Source organism: Bicyclus anynana, chromosome 19 (assembly GCF_947172395.1).
Source record: "Bicyclus anynana chromosome 19, ilBicAnyn1.1, whole genome shotgun sequence".
NCBI classification, from domain to species: Eukaryota; Metazoa; Arthropoda; class Insecta; order Lepidoptera; family Nymphalidae; genus Bicyclus; species Bicyclus anynana.
Window position 1 is genome coordinate 13,804,994 of NC_069101.1, and position 20,217 is coordinate 13,825,210.

Below are 20,217 nucleotides of genomic sequence, written 5' to 3' on the forward strand. Positions count from 1 at the left end.
GTTTGCTTGAACGCGCTAATCCTAGGAACTACAGGTCCGATTTGAAATATTCTTTTAGTGTTAGATAGCCCATTTATCAAGGAAGGCTATAGGCTGTATTATCTCAGTATTCCTTCGGGAACGGGAACCACGAGGGTGAAAGCGCGCGGCGTCAGCCGGTTCAATATAAATGTAGGGTTTTTGACTTTGCTGACAAAAGATACGAGATCTAAATGGGTGCCTAATCAATACATTATCCGTGACTATATATGAATGACCCTAAAAAAATTAAAACCGATTTTTTTTGTTGGCCCAGATGGATGGATCTTACCTATTGTAGTGGCATTGCTATCAGATAACTGGTCAACTTGTACTAATGTTTTTCGGTCAGTAATTTGTCCTTTTTTAAAAATTTATAAAAAAATCAACCCTCCCGCTGCGGGACTTTTGAGTGCCCAATCAACCGGTGATCAGGGTTCCAGAGTGAGGAACCTCACAATTCGCGCCATCTGAACAATCACTGCCTTCTGTATCCAACCCTTGATCCAGCAGTTTTAAGTAAAAGCTTCATAAGGTGTTGGTCGAAGCTTTTCGCTATAAGACCATTGACTGAAACGGCTATCGGAACAATAATAGTTGACTCAACATTCCACATGGCGGTACTCTCGTGAGCAAGGTACAAGTATTTTGATACTTTTTGCCTTTCGGCTTTACGTTCCACATGACGATAATCTGTATCGTCATGTGGACGATAATGCTAGGCCACTGCAGGGTAACAGGGAGCCGCTGGATGGTCGCGACTTAATACCGTACTTTTTCAAAGTCTACACAAGTGACCTATGTTCAGCAGTGGACATTCATCGGTTGATTATGACGAAGATGATTATGATAATGATGATGATGTACTGACGCTCCAAATTGCAATTAAAGCATTTTCATCCAACGGACGTATGCTACGCCACTGCAGGGTAGCAGGGAGCCGCTGGATGGAGGCGGCTCAATACCGTAAAGATCTTTTTAATCAAATTAAAATTAAAAATAAGTAATTTATAAATTTATTGCAAAATTTTCATTTTTTTTTTATTGAGAATGAATACAACAAGCAACTTATGCTAACTTATCCTAATAATTATACAAATCATGCCCACAATAGTGGCAAGAATACTGGCTGCATTTCCGTGCTGGATCGTTTGCGCAAGAATTTAGTCATTATAAGCACTGGGTGATCCGAGAGCATAATTTTTCTTTACAAGTGGTTATATACGCTCTAAAGGTAAAGTTAGTCGTTTATAGGCGCTGGGTGATCCAAGGGTGAAGTTCGTCATTTATAATCGCTGGATGATCCAAGGTTGGAAGGACGTGACTCTAGCATAGCCCGCAGGATGGCTGGCTGTGCAGCCGTCGCGATGTACGAACGATACTACACCAATCTGTAACGAATGTCACATACATATATAATGGTGTTCTCACAACAGTATAATATGTAATACGGACCACTGATGTATAGTTTTTCAACAATAATTAGTATATAGTAAGCGTCAAACTTCGAATTCATTCTGAACACGAAGCACAATGACAGCACAACGTACGAAAACATCTTCCAACAGAGTTATAATAACTGTTCGGTGTATAGTTCGGTACATACTCTAGCACTAGAAGGTTGACGTGTAGGTTCTATATCAAAAGAGAAAATCAAACAAGGACATACTGCACCTGCCAAGGATTATTATGTACCTCGGTTAATAAACTCGAAACAGACCTCAGTAACAATCAATATCCTGTGTTGATCCGACGGCCAAGTGCTGTTCAAGGCATGGACGCACGGACATGAAAAACCATCGATTTTACACTAAATCGCCTGGCCGTATGTCTTTGTCGGTAGAGTAGGATTTAGCCCTACCTAAGCTTACCATCAGAACAACCAAGGAAACCCTCTGTGTCTTGAAAACTATATCCTCACCAACTGCGCCAAAGACAGTCATGGATTAAGGTAACTTTACCACTGCCCTAAGCAATAGCTTAAATCGTTTATAGGCAAATCCAGGACTGACCAGAGAGATCGTCCAAGAGGCGAAGTTGATACTCACCAGCCGGCGGTTGGCACCGCTGCCGACGGTCAGAGGGCCCCCAGAGTCCCCGGGACAGGGCCCGCGGCCGCCGGGTGTGGCCGTGCAGATGGTGGAAGAGAGGATGGCAAACCCGTACACGCGACGGCACACGTCGTTGCCAATGACTTGAAGGGTCAGTTCAGCCAAACTCTGGTTGTTGCCGATAGCGTGTTCTGAAACATTCCGTTGAACTTCTTTGGGCGGCGCGAAATATTCTTTCTCATTGGGGAATATAATTATGTGATTGTGAGAAGTTGTACGAAATTAAAAGTTCATTGAAATTCTATTAAAAACTAGCCGATGCCCCGCGGTTTCAACCTTTCCCGTAAGAATACTGGGAAAAAATTTTGCCTACCTAGCCTATATGGTGTAGTGGTATAATAATTTTCAAACAAAATAGGTTCAGTAGATCTAGAGATTACCCCCTACAATACCATAGACTTTACATCTTTAAAAAACTATTGAGTATAGATGAAGGGTTTGCTTACAATGGTTGAAATATGAATTGTAGCTTTATAGGAAGTGTCGGAAAAAGTCAAGCCTGAGTACTTCGTAACTCTTTCGACATACGACAAAATTATATATGATGCGATATTTCTCTTTTATAGTTCTAAAAAAAAAACTATATTTCAAGGATAAGAAAGTTAGACTGATAGATTAAGTCTTTATTGAACAAGATATAAAATAACGAAAATAAAACACTTAAACGAAAGTAAAATGCGCAATGAATTATTGAAAGTAAATAAAAACTGTCTAATAAAAAATCTTACGTTGTCCATCGCCGGTTGTGCCGAAGCCAGCGACGTTGGCCCAGGCGCCGACAAACTGGTCGATTCCCGTGGCGAGATCGATATTTCTGATGTGATCTAAAATATTACAAAAATCGTTAAAAACCTTCAACTTTTTATTGTTTACACATAAACGTGTCTTAGAGCAATGTACTTCTCCATCAGATAAGGCTTGTATTTTGGCGTTATCTGAGAAGGAGTCTGGTCATTGGCTACAGGCTTTGCCATCATATAACTTGGGTACGGTTCTTGATAGGATATTGTTTCGCATAGCCGTATGCTTACGTTTGAGTGTCAAAGTTTGCGAGCCTCATGTCTGCCCCTGTGGTAGCCGCGTGGATCAATTTGGTCATCACGGACTCAGCTGCAGCAGAAGCGCTTTTCGTTTGTATCGCTATGGTACTATTAATGATATAATTCATCGCGCCATTAGAACCTTCCAGATTGTTCAGGGATGACTTGTTCAGTTGTTCAGGCAAGAGGCTCGACGGGATAATAATAGTGCCGTGGTCTAGGGGGCGTGCTGTATTATGGGACGCAACCTGCGTAGATACGTTGGCAGCGTCTCATCTATCACGCACGTCCCAAACGCCTGGCGCAGCTGCTGAATACGCTCAATTTTGTAAGCGTCGTAAATACTCGGTCATATCGAATGACTATATATTTGCGGCGCTTGCCTTTAGGCCCACGGTCAACAGATTCTAAAAAATTTTTCAATGCTATGTCTGACAAATTGATCCATGTTTCAGGTGACCCAAGATCTGGAGCTTCTTTGGCCCAAAGGGTAATCCAGAGGGGTACTAGCGCCAGCGTATTGGGTACCTTACCTCTGTGTGAACAAATTTAATGGGGGTGTATTTCTTATGATTATTTTAATTATTATAAATTTAAATTTAATATACTGTTAATTAGTTTTAATTTATTTTAATAACTTTAAAATCAAAGTTAAAAAAAACTTTTCAGTTATGTGCATTTTAAGAAATTTAATATCACGAGTTTCAAATGGTGGCTTAATTCTCTACGTGTGTGAAGTCTGCTAGTCAACATTTGGGAAGCGTGGTGGACAATAGTCTAACCCCTTTCTTTTTTAGAGGAGACTCGATGTCAAAAGTGAGCCGAATATGGGTTGTTAATGATGAATACTTACTAGTGTAGGCAACGTTGGGAATAGTGATGACAGCGACGTCATTAGCTAGATTGTTCTGGTTGTATTGCGCGTGCATTTGGACGTTGTTGGAGTTGACGCGATGACCGCCCTGGAAGAGGAAGACGGAGCCGAGGACAACAGTCACAGCTCTGCCGCGGCTGTTCCCGTGCTGCCAGCAGTGGGCGGCAGTCAGCAGCCTGTTGTTGCTGAGGAGCGAGGAGCCGCACACAGACTGACGGTTGTCGGTCAGAGTTACTATTAGACCACCCTGAAAAGGACAACGGGCACCAAAGTATGATAGCTATCATCATTATCAACCCATATTCGGCTCACTGCTGAGCTCGAGTCTCCACTCTGAATGAGAGGGGTTAGGCCAATAGTCCACCACGCTGGCCCAATGCGGATTGGCAGACTTCACACACGCAGAGAATTAAGAAAATTCTCTGGTATGCAGGTTTCCTCACGATGTTTTCCTTCACCGTTTGAGACACGTGATATTTAATTTCTTAAAATGCACACAACTGAAAAGTTGGAGGTGCATGCCCCGGACAGGATTTGAACTCACACCCTCCAGAATCGGAGGCAGAGGAGATATCCACTGGGCTATCACGGCACTGGGCTATGATAGCTATATTTATATTATTTGTACACCACGAAAACAAAACAGACTCAAACTGAAGATACTTTTGAAGTCGATTAAAAAGTAGGAAACAAACAATATAATAAACAAATAAGAGATAAAAAAGATGTATACAAAAAGGCGGCCTTATCGTTTTCAGGTAACCTTACGTTTACGAAATGAGTGAGTGAAATATTGCGATGCATAAAAATATTGGTGATACATAAAGATATGAATATCTACGCTGTACAGATAAGTACTAAGGAGTTAGACATTCATATTGTGGGACATTTTTTTTTAAAGAATATTTGCCGTATCTTTTTAAATATGACCAATATTCCCATTCCCCTCCAACTAGTCGGGAAGGACTGTATTAGAAGTGGGCACGACAATGGTGCAACGGGGTGGGATCGAATCACCAGTTCCACCACCCTTCGGTATTGAGACCGACCGCGTTGCCGTTGAGCTAAGTAAGTCATATTTTCCAGTAGTGGGAATCAACCTTAATTAGCCAACATGCATTGTAGCAGGATTAAGTCCAAGCTCCAAAACCCCTCTACTAAGTATAAAAGGAGACCTTTGTAGTGTGCTCATAAAATAGACTGACGATAAGGAATCTGATAAGAAATAATAGAGCATACCAGGTGAGGATGTGCTCCCAGAGCGGAGGCACTGCCGCCTGCAATCCTGGAGCCGTCGAAGTCCAGCCCCGCTTCTGAGGCCTTGATGCGGGCAGCCTGAGGCACGCCGAACTCCTCATGGTAATCCCTCATGAGAGGACCATACTCCGCGGAGATGGCCAGGGCCAGGCTGGCGACGACCAGTAACAGCTTCATCTTTGGCAACGAATGTGCCTTTCCTCTACACACTACAGTTTTTTTTATATTTTTTTATTTATTCGAAGAATTCGTACGTACGCGCTTACTATCTAAGAATTAAGGTGATATTAAACTGCCACCAGGATTAACGAAAAGTAAGGTAATGCATACTTTATCTGCTGACATAAATTAAGTTTGGTTTATATAGATTTCGATTTTTGTAAAAACCCACCAAATATGTACGCATCATTCTATCAGAATGTTATAGCTATTTGTTCAAAACTTTATAAGGTTCCTTGTGAAGATGAAGAACCATTCTTGATTCACCGTGTCATCCGAAACAACAACCATTACCTATACCTACTCTAGATTATATCGAAACTCTAAATAGTCTTATGGAAGCAGCAATTTAGCAAAATTACAAATTAAAACCTTCATATTTTTATCAACACATTTATATTAGCTTCACTTATAACTATATGTTACGCTCAAAGATCGAAAACGCTCAGTGAGCGGTAAAATAGGTCACGACGCGCTGTGGCAATCACAGAAAGACCAAATAGCAAAATTCGTGTCGTGGCTGACATGCTATTCGATCTCAACGCAGTGAAGAAAAGATTTTAATGTAAGCCCTAATTATGAAGTAAATATAAATAAATTTTCTTTTTAAAGATTTCCATAAGAAAATCTAAATCTAATAATAGTGGCAGTAAAATAATACAGGTTGCTGAACCCAAAGAGCCGTGATAGCCCAGTGGATATGACATCTGCCTCCGATTACGGAGGGCGTAGGTTCGAATACTGTCCGGGGTATGCACCTACAACTTTAACTTTTCAGTTATATGCTTTTTACGAAAGTAAACATCACGAGTATCAAACGGTAAAAGAAAACATCATGAGGAAACCTGCATAACTGAGAATTTTCTTAATTCTCTACATGTGGGAATTCTGCCAATGCGCATTGGGCCAGCGTGGTGAATATTGGCCTAACCCCTGAGCATAATATGAATTGATAATGATGAATGATGATGAACCCAAAGAAACAGAATAAATCCTCCTTGCCTCCTATTTCTCATTACTGAGGGTCGTGCACTTTAATACAAGCTTGCTTTCTGACGATGTCACGCCATGTGGCTTATCGCGACTTGCAGAGCCTCGTGTACCTTGGTGCGAAGAGTGGCGCGATTTGGTTTGACTAACCAACGTCCTTGAGGTCTCTTTCCTTCGACTTTGTTCGTGATAGTTTCTCTAAGTTATTTCCTTCTCTCCTGGCAATGTGACCGAAGTATTCGAGGATCCTCTGAAGACAGGTGGTGGACAGTCTCTTTGAGACGTTAAAACAGTTTGAATAAAACACATTATTTTATAGAAGCGTTTATTACTCATTTAATTTACTTGGAGAAGTGTATTTGTCGTTTATATACGCTGGCTGATCCAGGAGTGGAAGGAAGTGACTCTGGCGTAGCCCGCAGGTTGGCTTCTAGTGCAGCCGTCGCGATGTACGAATGATACTACACCAATCTGTAAGGGGAATCACATATTGTGTATTTGTGAGTGGATATACTCGTAAATTTTATTTCTAAGTAGAACATCATATTAGAACACTATATTGCCCGGCCGTATCTTTTTCGGAAGGGTAGAAAGTAGCCCAGATACCAGAAAAGCCATACCATACCAACTCTGCCGAAGACGAAACCAACTGCACCAGAGAAGAAATTGGTCATTCAAGAGACGATCAGCAGCAGTCGGATCATCTCCTCCCAAGAATGTTGGGTGAGGGTACGGGCCTCGAGGCTTGGCTTGTCCGAGGGGTAACCCGTTGATTTTTTCCATCCCCATTCGGAGCTGAGTCAAGAGGCGATGTTGATATAACTCACCAGTTGCCTGCCGGTGCCGCTGCCGACGGTCAGAGGGCCGCCGGAGTCTCCAGGGCAGGGTCCGCGCCCGCCGGGTGTTGCCGTGCAGATGGTAGACGCGAGGATGGAGTTGCCGTAGACGCGACGGCACGCGTCGTTGCCGATGACTTGGAGGTTCAGTTCAGCCAAGATCTGGTTGTTAGTGATAGCGTGTTCTGAAATATACCGTAGAAATTCTTTAGAAAAACCATCAGAGCGGGATGAAATTTAATATTTTTTCTTACTGGCAATTATTAAAGTATTATGCGTAACGTTAGCGAAGCGTGAAAACCAATAAGAAGCTGTAATAAATTAAAAAAAATTATGAAAGTCTATTTAAGTCTCTCATGCGACTTTTAACGCTTTTACTTAATCCGAATCAAGTTCTGGTAGTCTATCATGCGACTTTTAATGCTTTTACTTAATCCGAAACAAATTCTGGTAGTTGAGTAGCTTAAAAAGTAAGTAATGTGATAAGTCGATACATGTTATAAAACAAAGTTCTCTCTAATATCGATTCGTTCGCTTCAAAAGGTCGTGGCTTTCTGCAATAATAAAAAATAATACGTCTAATAAGTATTATAAGGATAATCTCAAATATTAATAACTAGCGGATGCCCGCAATTTCGTCCGCGTGGAACTTTCATCCCTGTTTCATAATTTACAATATTAATCTCATATTACACCTACCAGTTTTTAAAAAATTCACTTAAAAATACTTTCCATACAAACTTTCTACCCCTATTTCACGCCCTTCTTATATTATTTTCGAGATCAAAAGTATTTCATAAGTTTCTTCGTATAATGATCACAAAATGTCCCTAATTTCAATTGAATTCATTCAGTATCGATTGTCCTCCAACAAAAAAATTCAAAATATCTTCAATGTACAGAATTGGACCTGTTAATTGTTACAGTTTTATTATAGAGGGACGAATATCATAGTATTCCATGGATTCACCGTGCAGGTGCCGGGTCCATCGCGTGGTAAAGAGAAAAACTCCGAGCAGAGTCCTGGACTTGTGACTACAGGATGTAGGGTTAAGGAATTCCTTGACAATCGATTAACACTCCCCTCCTCCGCTCGTGTTGCTCTCCCTGCCTAGATAGGTGAGATAGTATAGATAGATATAGATACTGTAAATAGAACCTACGAGCAGCGTCACCGGTTCTCCCGAAGCCAGCGACGTTGGCCCAGGCGCCGACAAACTGGTTGTTTCCGGAGGCGAGGCCGATGTTTCTGATGTGATCTAGAATTACAAATCATCGTCAAAATAATGGACAAGTTTCATACGATATTTCGCAGTTCTCTGTGGTGCAAGACTGTACCTATTGTTTGAATTATGATTTTGTCTTTGTTAAAACTGTGTTGTGTTACAAAAATATTTCATTTCTAAATAAACTAAGTAAGACACTGATTTTAGATCTCGATTTGTTCTGACTTTACATTGCCTGAATAGCAATTGTTCTTCTATTCATCTTCTGATAAGATGACTTAGATATTTAAGTATTCGTAATTACCCCTTACAGTGAAAATATTGGGATCACCACAGTGAAATCTTTGGTATAGGCAATACCTACTTACTACAAAATAAGGGATAGACAGAAGTGTTACATATAACGGCTAACAGGGTGCCAGAAGTCGTAACAGTGTCCAGTAAGAGTCCTGTAGTATCTATTAGAGTATCTATGAAGACTTCCCTTCCTGAAGGAAAAGTACTTACTGGTGTAACCAACGCGCGAGATGGCAATGATAGCAATGTCGTTAGCGAGGGTGTTTTGGTTGTAAGATGCGTGCATTTGGACGTTATTGGTGTTGACGCGATGGCCGCCGTGGAAGAGTCGTATGGAGGCGAGGACCACGGTCAATTGTCTGCCGCGGCTGGTGCCGTGCTGCCAGCAGTGGGCGGCAGTCAGCAGCCGGTAGTTGGTGAGGAGCGAGGAGCCGCACACAGACTGACGGTTGTCAGTCAGAGTGACGATCAAACCACCCTGGAATATGTGTAAGTCCTTAATAATACCATAATTCATACTTAATGAAGAAGCAATCCTACGGACTGCGCCAAATATAGTAGGTATGTACTTAAAATAAAACTGTAACAGGTCAAATTCTATACATCAGAAAAATTTTAATTTTTTTTCGTAGGGCATTATAATCGATTGGTACTAAAGCCAATGCTTTTTATATATTTTTTGTCTGTCTGTTTTTCTGGGGTTTTTTCTTTTATTGTAAACCCTGAAACTACTGCATTAATTTAAATGAAACTTGGCGCTATTTGAGACCGAGGTTATAGGAAACATTTTGCCGCGAAAATAAAATCAGATGTGGGGGGGGAAATAGGGGTTGAAAGTTTGTATGGAAAGTCCTTTATTTTTCAAGTATAAACATTGGTACTTGTAATTGGTACCTCTAACTCTAACTCTACCTTATAAGAACTAGTGGACTTTTTATTGTATTTAAAATATGCCAAAATATAAATAGAAGGGAGTTTAAAGTTTACATCGACTTCCAAACGGACGAAGTCGCGGGCGTCCGTAGTTTATTAATATGATTCATGCTTAATAAATTGGCAATCCTACGGACTGCGCCAATGTGGTATAATGAATAGATAAAACAACGAAATATCACGGAGTGAATGCAAATAGTAACATAGTTATGTTATAAACTTATTTTTATTATTATGTTTTGTTTATTCAATTCCACTGGAATAACTGGTCAATTAACAATAATGTAATGTACTTAAATCAAATATTTTAGATGTCTTAAAGATGAAGGTACTCAGAAGATATTTTTACATGTTATATATAGTTAGGTAAGACGTCAGCTAAGCAGGTAAAGGTACACAAATGCAAACTAACATAATAATAAAGTAAAGTTACCTTCGCCTTACTAATGTATGACATAATTTGACTAAGACTGATTAATTTACTCTTTCTGACTGACTAACAACAATGACAATGACTATAATTTTTATCAAATAGGGTAAATTATTTGACAAAATTACTTGACGACTGGCTAAATGCTTAAGCAAAGTCATATTGAAACAAAAAAAAAAATAGCTGATGAACTTTTGTCTACTTTAGACCTCCTAAAAACACGCCTATGATAATATAAGAAAAGTCCGTGTAGTGTAATAAAATAGGCTGATAATAATCAATCTAATAACAACAATAACTTTTTGCGCAAAGGATCAGCCTGGCTGTCCAGCGCGGAAATGCAGCCAGTATTCTTGCCACCATTCCCCGTGGGCATGATTTGTGTAGTTATTAGAATAAGTTAGCTTAAGTTCCTTATCATCTCCTTACCCTTATTCCACTTAAGTGGGGTCGGAAAAATATGTCAATCTTTTCCATTCGCCTCTATTACTCGTCAACTCATCATCCACTCCTTTAACACACATGTCCTCTTTCACACAATCCAACCATCTCTTCTTTGGCCTTCCTCTCCTCTTATGACCTTCCACTTGCACATTCAACATTTTTCTAGTAATATGACTTTCCTCTCTACGCATTACATGTCCATACCAAGCTAACCTTCTAATCCTCAATTTTTCTGTCACTGGCGCCACCTTCAGAAAAAAAATCAAATTAAAAATAAATCTAATAAATGATAAAAAGGCTACCATGTGAGGATGTGCCCCCAGGGCCGAAGCACTGCCGCCTGCAATCCTGGAGCCGTCGAAATCCAGCCCCGCCTCAAAGGCCTTGATGCGGGCAGCCTGAGGCACGCCGAACTCCTCATGGTAATCCTTCATGAGAGGACCATACTCCGCGGAGACGGCCAGGGCCAGGCTTGCGACGACCAGTAACAGCTTCATCTTTGCCAACGAATGTGCCGTTTCTCTACACACCTCTGCTTTTTATATTATGTCCTATTCAACGTACCTATTCCACAAATCTACTCATTATCTGAGAATTAAAACGATATTAAACTGCCAACAGGATTAACGAAAAGTTAGAAAAGCAAACTTTATCCACTAACATAAATTATTACCTTTAGGGTTTATATAGATTTGTTTAAGTGTTGATAAAACAATTATAATTTTTATTTATAACTTTTCAGAGTACCGCAATAAAACGACGAACCATTTAACCGTGTGCGAATGTATACTTAACCAGACCATTAGATTCTATACGGTATATCTATACTAATATTATAAAGAGGTAAAGTTTGTAAGTTTGTCACATTTTTAAATGGGGTAATCTTTGGAACTACTGGTCCGATTTTAAAAATTCTTTCACCAGTAGAATGCTACATTATCGGGGAGTGTTATAGTTTATATAGGTATCATATATATTAGCCGAGTTATCACAGTTTTTCTCATACAGATCGCACCGAAAATCCTCTTAAACAGACTTATTCGCATGCGCATGGGTAGAGGTAGGGGTTGGGTAAGGTAGGGGTAGGGTAGGGTTAGTAGTAAAGTTGACGTCGAATTTTACGCAGACGAAGTCGCGGGCGTCCGCTAGTATAGTATATAAGACAACGATATCGTCCGCGACTGAGATTTTCACCGTCTATTTTTATGCCTTTATCCACTCCCACTCCAGATTTTTGAATACAGTTTTGAGGGCAGTTGTAAAGATTTTAGGGGTGAGGGGGTCCCCTTGCCTTAAGTCGCTACTTATTTCAAAAGTATCACCTTCCTTTTTCTAATTTTACTCTTGCTTGACACTTTGAGTATATACTTTCGATTAGATTGACATATCCATTTCATATCCAACCAGACCATTAGATACTATACAGGGTGCTCGGGAGTATATCACATAACTCTATAGGAATATTCTATATGGAAAATTAAATAAATGTCTAAGGAACATGTGTTCTAAAATGAATATTTTCGGAATATTAAATATTTCTTTTGTAAATAAATCTTAAATTGCGTACCTTTTATCGCATCCTTATATTATAATCAAGCCAAACTTATTCATTGATACATATCATGACGTAGCCCACTAGTGAAGTGATATCACATCGTCGATATCGACAGTTTTATCACTAGGATTACGTATTTTAAAATGCAAGGATAGATAAAGGCGTGTGTTACATGGATAGTCGGATTTATTTGAATTACTTTGTATGAAAACATACAGTTATGCAGTTCGGCTCCTATATGAGGACTTGTCAACACCTTGAAGTTATGGGAAATACTCTTGATCACCCTGTATCACATGACATCACATCACACTAATATATAAATGCGAAAGTTTGTGTGTGTGTAGTTGTGTATGTATGTTTGTTTCTCCTTTGTGCAGCGGCTATTAAGCGGTTTGGCTCCAATTTGGAATGGAAATAGATTTTACTCTGGATTAACACATAGGCTACTTTTCATCCCGAAAAATCCATGGTTCCCGCGGGACTTGTAAACAACTGAATTCCACGCGGACGAAGTCGCGGGCGTCCGCTAGTAACTAATAAACTCTTAACAGTTGTTAGAAAGCTTACATAGCAATTTAACAATTCTGGTCCAACTATATACCTCCTGCTAAATTGAAGTTTTTAGAATTTTAAACTAAACCGCGGACGGACAGACGGACAGTCGGGCATGGCCAAACTTTATTTACGTCATTTCTTATTATATGCAATTATTCCATTTGTATCTCTCACTTCTGATATTCCGTTGCAATATGGGTCAGCTGTTTACTCACTAAACTTCCTCTGCTTCTGTTGCATTGTGGGTCTCTCCACTTTTTAACTATGCATCATACTACGGCACAAGCCGTGATAGCTCAGTGGATATGACCTCTGCCTTCGATTCCGATGGCCCAGGTACGAATCTAGTCCGGGGCATGCACCTCCAACTTTTCAGTGATGTCAGAATTTTCAGCAGAAATTAAATATTACGAATCTCAAACGGTGAAGGAATAACATTGTGAGGAAACCGAGAGAATTAAGAAAATTTTCAGTTGCAACCTGAAAAATTTCTTAATTCTCTACGTGTGTAAAGTCCGCCAAACCGCATTGGTCAGGCCTAACCTAGCCCCTCTCATTCCGAGAGGAGACCCGTACACAACGGTGAGCCGAATATGGGATGTTGATAATGATTCCCAGCATCGGTAGAAGTAATAAAACTGTAACAGGTCAAATTCATTGACGATATTTCGAAAATTTTGAAGTCGGTTTGATTTTTTATAGTAGTAGTACCTTAGCTCTGGCTCAATCGCTCGACGCGCGGAGCCATATACCCAAAAGAAGAAGAAGAAGGGCTTTACCTACGATGATTCTATTTACGAATAAAACCTCCTTCGTTATAAAGTAGGCTAGTACTTGGCTAGTACTCGTAACATACAAAAATTAAAAAAACAAAATTACTTTAGCCCCTAGAGGCTGAAATGCTTGTTTAGCCCCGCTGTGGAGTGGTAATATGACAATGTTTTTGAGCAAGAGTAGTGAAAAAAATGTTTTACATCGTGTGTAGTTTGTCACAGCAATAATTTTGGTACCAATTTTACATTGTGCTTCAAAACTTAGGGATACATCAAAAACTAAAAAGACATATATCAGGCTACGCCGCTCGTCTAATATAATAAATAAAAATATATAAATGGGAGATAAATCATAGAAATGTGAATTGTTGTTAATTTTTTTATTAGATGTTGTTTAGAATTATATACGTTGACGGATCCAGGCGTTGAAGGAGGTCACTCTCTGGAAGGCAGCGGGGAAGTTGCGCTGGCAGCCGTCGACGTGTCCGAACGACACGATACCGATCTGAAGAGGAGAGAAACTTGGTAATATAATTAATTTTTGTTGTTGTTGGCTTTACGGCTCTGAGTTCTAGCCCTTTTGAGCCTGTTTGGGCCATGCCCACCAGCCAATACAACGTCGGCCCAGGGAACCCAAGTATACCCCCGTATAAAAGTGTACCTTTATGGAGATGATAATAATTATGATGTATTAAGATCTGGTTAAATAATTGGATTAATAAAAATGTTTCTTAATTAAAACAAACAAACGAACCAATCCTCAAATAATCCTCAGGGTTTATGGTCAATGATCTTTGTCAGCCATTGGGGACAAATTATAGATGAATTAAAAATGTCGTAAAACGTTGTAGAAAACTAATTTGATAAAACAATTATTAAAGTAGAATTATCAATTTTTTTGCTACAAGTGATTTGCCGGGTGTTTAGGGTAGGCCAGGGCCTGAGGTAGGCATTTCCTTTTATCACAGCTCGTTTGCAAGCTTTTGCACACATTGCAAGTGCCATCTGTAGTTACTCGTAGTAAACTAAATTGCAGTAGCATTGTTGGTCTTAACTCTTAACTACAAATCCTCCTCTCTCATATATAGGACGCCTGGGTTGTGCACTGCAGCTTTATAAATTCGTTGATGATGTAGTACAAAGAATATATTACTCCAAGGAGAAGAAGTGAAGGTACATACACGAAAACGTTGGACATAGCAGCGCTACCAGTTCCGCAAACGGATTATTTTAGAACTAAAACAGCGGCAATTTTAAATGGAGATTTTTGACATTATTTTTTTTTCATCGAGGTTTGGTAAAACCTCAGACCAACCATTGTATAGGACCTGCCTCGCTATACGTTAATTTTCTGTAAGTATATGATCAACGATCTAATGCGATTATAAAAACTGTCTCTATAGCATCGAATTTTCATAGTTGTAATCGTGTTCGTCGGTTAAAGAGCTCCATAAAAATACCTTTTTGTGTAGTTGAATAATGTAAAAAGCGGGCAAAAACTTATACTTTATTAAAAGATATAAACCAAATTTAAGCTCGTTTTTCTTAGAAAATGACAGAAAATTTCGTTTGTGAATATGGGTGCGATACTGGTCCTTCTATAATTGGTCTGAGGGTAAAACACTTAAATTAGTTGTTTCAAAAAGAAAAAAAAAACAAAAAAAAAGAAATTTTTTTTTGGTACCGTTACCCGAGCTCGAAATCATGTTATTTTAACGTATCTTAGGTTCACACCACTCGACCATTTACACCACTCGGTCAACTAACCACGTAGGATGCGGTTGAAATTTATGTACGCTTACTGTCTGATTTCTGTGCCTACTAATTTAAGTTCGCAACCAACACATGCATAATCTCCTACGTCCAAAAATCTTTGTAAGTTCCAGCCCCTTGATGTATTACCTAGGTACTTATTTCTAACGAAGGCATCCGCCAAGAAACAAACATGTTTGACAAACTGGCCTGTCAAACTTTTTCTCGCAGACGCCGTGGGTGATGACTTACCAGTTGGCGGCCGGTGCCGCTGCCGACGGTCAGGGGGCCACCGGAGTCGCCGGGGCAGGGACTGCGGCCGTTGGAGGTCCCAACGCAGAGCACGGAGGCGGGGATGCCTCTGAACGTTTGCGCGCAGACGTTGTTGGTGATGACTTGCACGTCCAGGTGAGCCAGAATTTGATTGTTGCTGATACCGTGTTCTGAAATCAACACATTCATCAAGTATGGATCACTCGGGTAAATGCTGCCCGAATTTTCGCCATTGCCGCCTCAAACTCGTGCCGCGTACAGCGGCTGGGGAATTTCGCATACACATTTGAAGTGTCGTAGTGATAGGTTATATAAATGATCAAACGAACTTCCAAGTGAAGTTTGATATATATTATCCACTTGACTCCTAAATGGACGACCGGTCGCCCGTTACGTGACATGTAAAAAAAATATAAAGTAAACTAAGGGCAATAGGCGAGCACAGTATCATGCTCCGCGCGATAGAGGAATATAAAGATTTTTGAAATGGCTCACAACGGTAGATTAAAACCGCATTCCCTGACTGTCGGCTTCTTTAACGCAGACGGGCTTTTCGATAAAATACTCGCGGGCAGCGAATGGTTATATGAGTTGTTTCATTATTCATAAATGATTTTTAGATTCATCATCATCATTATCAGCTAATGGACGTCCACTGCTGGTACATAGGCCTCTTGCATGGACTATCAAGCACAGCGGTCTCGCACCGCCAGCATCCAGCGGCTCCCTGCAACCCGCTTGATGTTTGCGGTGCTCCTAGTGGGGTCGACCAACACTCCGGTGCGGGGTCGCCATTCCAGCACCTTGGGACCAACGTCCATCGGCTCTACAAACTATGTGGCCCGCCCAATTTTTGAATTACAACGTATAATAAATTTTTATATACAACGAAATATAATTTTTTTGACTGTTAATTACGATATTGATGAAATTGTGAATTGTTACTAAACTAGCGTTGTATTTTAATGAACGTTTTAAAAGAGTTCATAATGAATTGTGACTTTATTATAGAAGTAGTGAACGTTTTAAAAGAGTTCATAATGAATTATGACTTTATTATAGAACAAGACTTACGTGCTCCGTCCCCGGTTCTTCCGAAGCCGGCTACATTAGCCCAGGAGCCGGCGAACTGGTTGTTTCCGGACGCCAGGTTGATATTTCTGATGTGATCTAAAATTACACAAAACCATATATTTTTTAAGAATATTAGCCGTATCTTTCTAATATGACCAATAATTCCGTTCCTCTCCATCTAGTCGATAAAGACTGATAGGAGTGGGTACGACAATAGACCAACGGGGAGGAACCACGATCTCTCGTGATGAGTCGGGCCCCTTTTTTTTAAAGAATATTTACCATATCTTTTTAAATATGACCAATATATATTCGCCTCCTATTCGCCTCCAGTTAGTCGGGAAAGATTGTATTAGGAGTGGGTGAGTGGCTTTACCGAGCTATTGAGGCTTTAAATATGAAAGGATCGTAGGTTCTTTTAGTGACCATCTCTCTGTTAAACTATGATGTCAGCTCATGTAGACGAGTGACACGTCGATTCTTTCTACGATTGCAAACGCTTCGACAGGTCACGTGATAAAGATCTGTCATTCCCATACATTTTTCTAGTTAACCGACTTCCAAAAAGGAGGAGGTTCTACGTTCGGCTGTATGTATGTTTTTTTTCATAATGTTCCACAGGCTACAGGGGCTGGGAACACAGGTTCACACAGACAGATTTCTTTCTTTCAGTTAGTACCCTGCTGATAGCAAGGCACTAAATTCGGAACTTTACATACATCTAATAAAATTTATTTAAAATCCGGCGCAGTGCGTATCGGGTTACGCGCAGTGTCGGGTTCCGTAGATTAAATGAGAACTTTAAACCTTATAATGCAAAAATACCGATAGTGATATTATAACACAATAACATCCTTTCTTTACATTTAAGGAAGGAACCCCAAAAATTATTTTTTACTATTTTATAGACGTGATTAAACCAATCAAAAGAAACGTGCAGGACAATGCCATTTGATTCTAGCCTGACTTATGGATAGGTACCTACCTACTATAAAAAAACCACTTTGAAAAAATAGCCCAATTACCTCAAAACGTTTCGCGTTTTCTTCTATTCTTTACCCAAGCGATTTAGCATTCCGGTACGATGTCGTGTAGAAACCGAAAGGGGCGTGGATTTTTATCATACTCCTATCAAGTTAACACGCTTCCATCTTAGTTTACATCACTTACGATCAGGTGAGATTGTAGTCAAGGACTAACTTTTACAGAATAAAAAAGTAACCCACTCACTTGTGTAGCCAACACGGGGAATGGCGATGATAGCAATGTCGTTAGCGAGGGTGTTTTGGTTGTAAGATGCGTGCATTTGGACGTTGTTGGTGTTGACGCGATGGCCGCCTTGGAAGAGTCGCACGGAGCCGAGCACCACGGTGAAATGTCTGCCGCGGCTGTTGCCGTGCTGCCAGCAGTGGGCGGCGGTCACCAGCCGGTAGTTGGTGAGGAGCGAGGAGCCGCACACAGACTGACGGTTGTCGGTCAGAGTGACGACCAACCCACCCTGGAATGTGTGTACGACGCAATCTTTGAGACGTTTCCCAACATCGTGCGTTAAGCTACGCAATACAAGATAATATAGGAGGGCGGTGGCAGGGCATCATTCACCACCATTTCGATTTTACATCTTGGCAAATTTGTTCGTAACACTCCCGATGGTCCATGCGGGTCGTGAAGGGGGTGTCGATGCCCGCACGACTTCATTCCTGCGCAGCAAGGTTTTGTGTAACTCGCAAGTGCGAGTTTCGAATTCACCGCTATCTTTCTCATTCTATAGTATCGTGTTAAACAGAGAGTGATAGAGGTTAATCTGCCCCGCGCGCACGACTTCACATCCGCGCAGTCCTTTTCCCCCGTCGCCCGCATATCATGGGAGTGTCATCAACGAACTTGTCAAGCTATATTATACTTTATACACAGCATATTTCTGAGGCGCCATAAATATTGCATCCGATTATACACTGCTTACAGAATATTTTTAGGGTTCCGTAGTCCACAAGGAACCTTATAGTTTCGCCATGTCAGACTGTCTGTACGTCCGTCTGTCCGTAGTTTAGCGCAGACTGTTAGTACTGTGATAGTTATATAGATATATTAGATATTCGATTGTAGATAGTTTAGTGACAGAAGGGCTGGCTTATTTTTTGCTTTTAGCGCAAAGAATCAGCCTGGTAGGCACCAGGCTGTCCAGCACGGAATTGCAGGCAGTATTCTCTCCACCATTCCACGTGGGCAATTTATATATTTATTAGAATAAGTTAGCTTAAGTTCCTTATTGTATTTCATCTCAAAAAAAAATCTGAAGAAATGTGAAAGCAAAATATTTTACCAAGTGGGGGTGAGCTCCGAGACCTGAAGCTGTGCCGCCTGCAATTCTGGAGCCGTCGAAGTCCAGAGCATCTTCTGCAGCCTTGATGCGGGCGGCTTGCGGAATGCCGAACTCCTCGTGGTAATCCTTCATGATGATGGATTCATATTCAAACTCGGCGGAGACGGCCAAGGCCAGGCAGGCAACAACCAGGAAGACCTTCATCTTGCAGACTGAACGTGTCGTGATAACACGCACTCGCTTTATATACGCATATTTTTATACGATTTTTAAATAAGAAGCTATTCATCATTCAAAACGGATTAAAATTACATTAAATTGTCAACTTGGATTAAATTGCAAAGAATTCGTGTAAATATTTTAAAACAAACAATCGCAATCCGCGTGGATTACGGTTACGATAAAGCGTCAAAGCTAAAAATACATATTAATATTATTATGTCATTTTAAAAAAAACAACGAAAATTGACCCTCCCCCCTTATTTCCGAAACTAGATTAATGGATAACTCACTTCCACATTTCCCACTTGTTCACTATCGACAGGACTCGTGACAAAGTCCTTTTAAATATCTATACATTCATACATACATACATATTCATTGTTGTAATTAATATAATGTATGGATATTTTTTATATTTATATTATTTATAATATTATACGATGATGTATGAGAAACAGGACGCGGTATGAATTTCTATTTCTTTGGGACGGCTTATCTTTACCAAAATTCCATTGCCACTGATGGCTACAGATCATTCTATTTCATGGTGATTTTTTACTTGTATGAACCACGATCAGAATTTAATCCTTTCTTAGCGGACATCTACTAACTATATACTACTTCCCTGATAAATTTCATTTTTATATATCAAGCGGTTTTTGAGATTTTGTGATGATGATGATTGAATGATCTTTCGCATTCATTTATAAGGATGAATGGAGTTTATAAATCCCACGCCCACTAACCCCACCCCTATAATCCCATCCCCTAAGATCATAAAAAAGGCTTCAAAGATATTATGAAAAACAATTGTTTTTTAAAAAGTAAAATGTATACCAAACCAAAGGCAAAATTCCGTATTACATAGAAACACGTCCACATACTCGCTGAAAAACCGCTTGATATACAAAAATTAAATTTGGCAGGGAAGTAGTATATAGTTAGTAGATGTCCGCTAAGAAAGGATAAAATTCTGATCGTGGTTCATACAAGTAAAAAATCAACATGAAAT

The 20,217-nt window shown here is 40.1% G+C and overlaps 2 protein-coding genes across 2 annotated transcripts; both read right to left on the minus strand.

Annotated features, from left to right (window-relative positions):
* Positions 1–1,304: 1,304 nt before the first annotated feature.
* On the minus strand, positions 1,305–5,477 carry LOC112049218 (collagenase-like). Its single transcript, XM_024087017.2, has 5 exons — positions 5,283–5,477; positions 4,023–4,290; positions 2,858–2,953; positions 2,067–2,260; positions 1,305–1,409 (listed from the first exon to the last, which is right to left on the minus strand). The coding sequence occupies exons 1-5, from the start codon at positions 5,475–5,477 to the stop codon at positions 1,305–1,307; spliced, it is 858 nt and encodes a 285-aa protein (XP_023942785.2).
* Positions 5,478–6,875: 1,398 nt separating this feature from the next.
* LOC112049238 (transmembrane protease serine 9-like) lies at positions 6,876–19,950 on the minus strand. Its single transcript, XM_052887607.1, has 10 exons — positions 18,984–19,950; positions 17,891–18,158; positions 16,661–16,756; positions 15,566–15,756; positions 14,001–14,066; positions 10,978–11,172; positions 9,079–9,346; positions 8,509–8,604; positions 7,337–7,530; positions 6,876–6,980 (listed from the first exon to the last, which is right to left on the minus strand). The coding sequence occupies exons 1-10, from the start codon at positions 19,185–19,187 to the stop codon at positions 6,876–6,878; spliced, it is 1,683 nt and encodes a 560-aa protein (XP_052743567.1). The 5' UTR covers positions 19,188–19,950.
* Positions 19,951–20,217: the final 267 nt, after the last annotated feature.

Coding starts and splice junctions, on each gene's coding strand:
- LOC112049218 (XM_024087017.2), bottom strand. CDS start 5,477: ATGAAGCTGTTACTGGTCGTCGCCAGCCTGGCCCTGGCCATCTCCGCG. Junction 2,261..2,857: donor CACAACCGGCGATGGACAAC/GTAAGATTTTTT, acceptor GGAATGTTTCAG/AACACGCTATCGGCAACAAC. Junction 1,410..2,066: donor GCGGTGCCAACCGCCGGCTG/GTGAGTATCAAC, acceptor CATTCGTTACAG/ATTGGTGTAGTATCGTTCGT.
- LOC112049238 (XM_052887607.1), bottom strand. CDS start 19,187: ATGAAGGTCTTCCTGGTTGTTGCCTGCCTGGCCTTGGCCGTCTCCGCC. Junction 18,159..18,983: donor TCGGAGCTCACCCCCACTTG/GTAAAATATTTT, acceptor CACACATTCCAG/GGTGGGTTGGTCGTCACTCT. Junction 9,347..10,977: donor TGGGGGCACATCCTCACATG/GTAGCCTTTTTA, acceptor CACATATTCCAG/GGTGGTTTGATCGTCACTCT.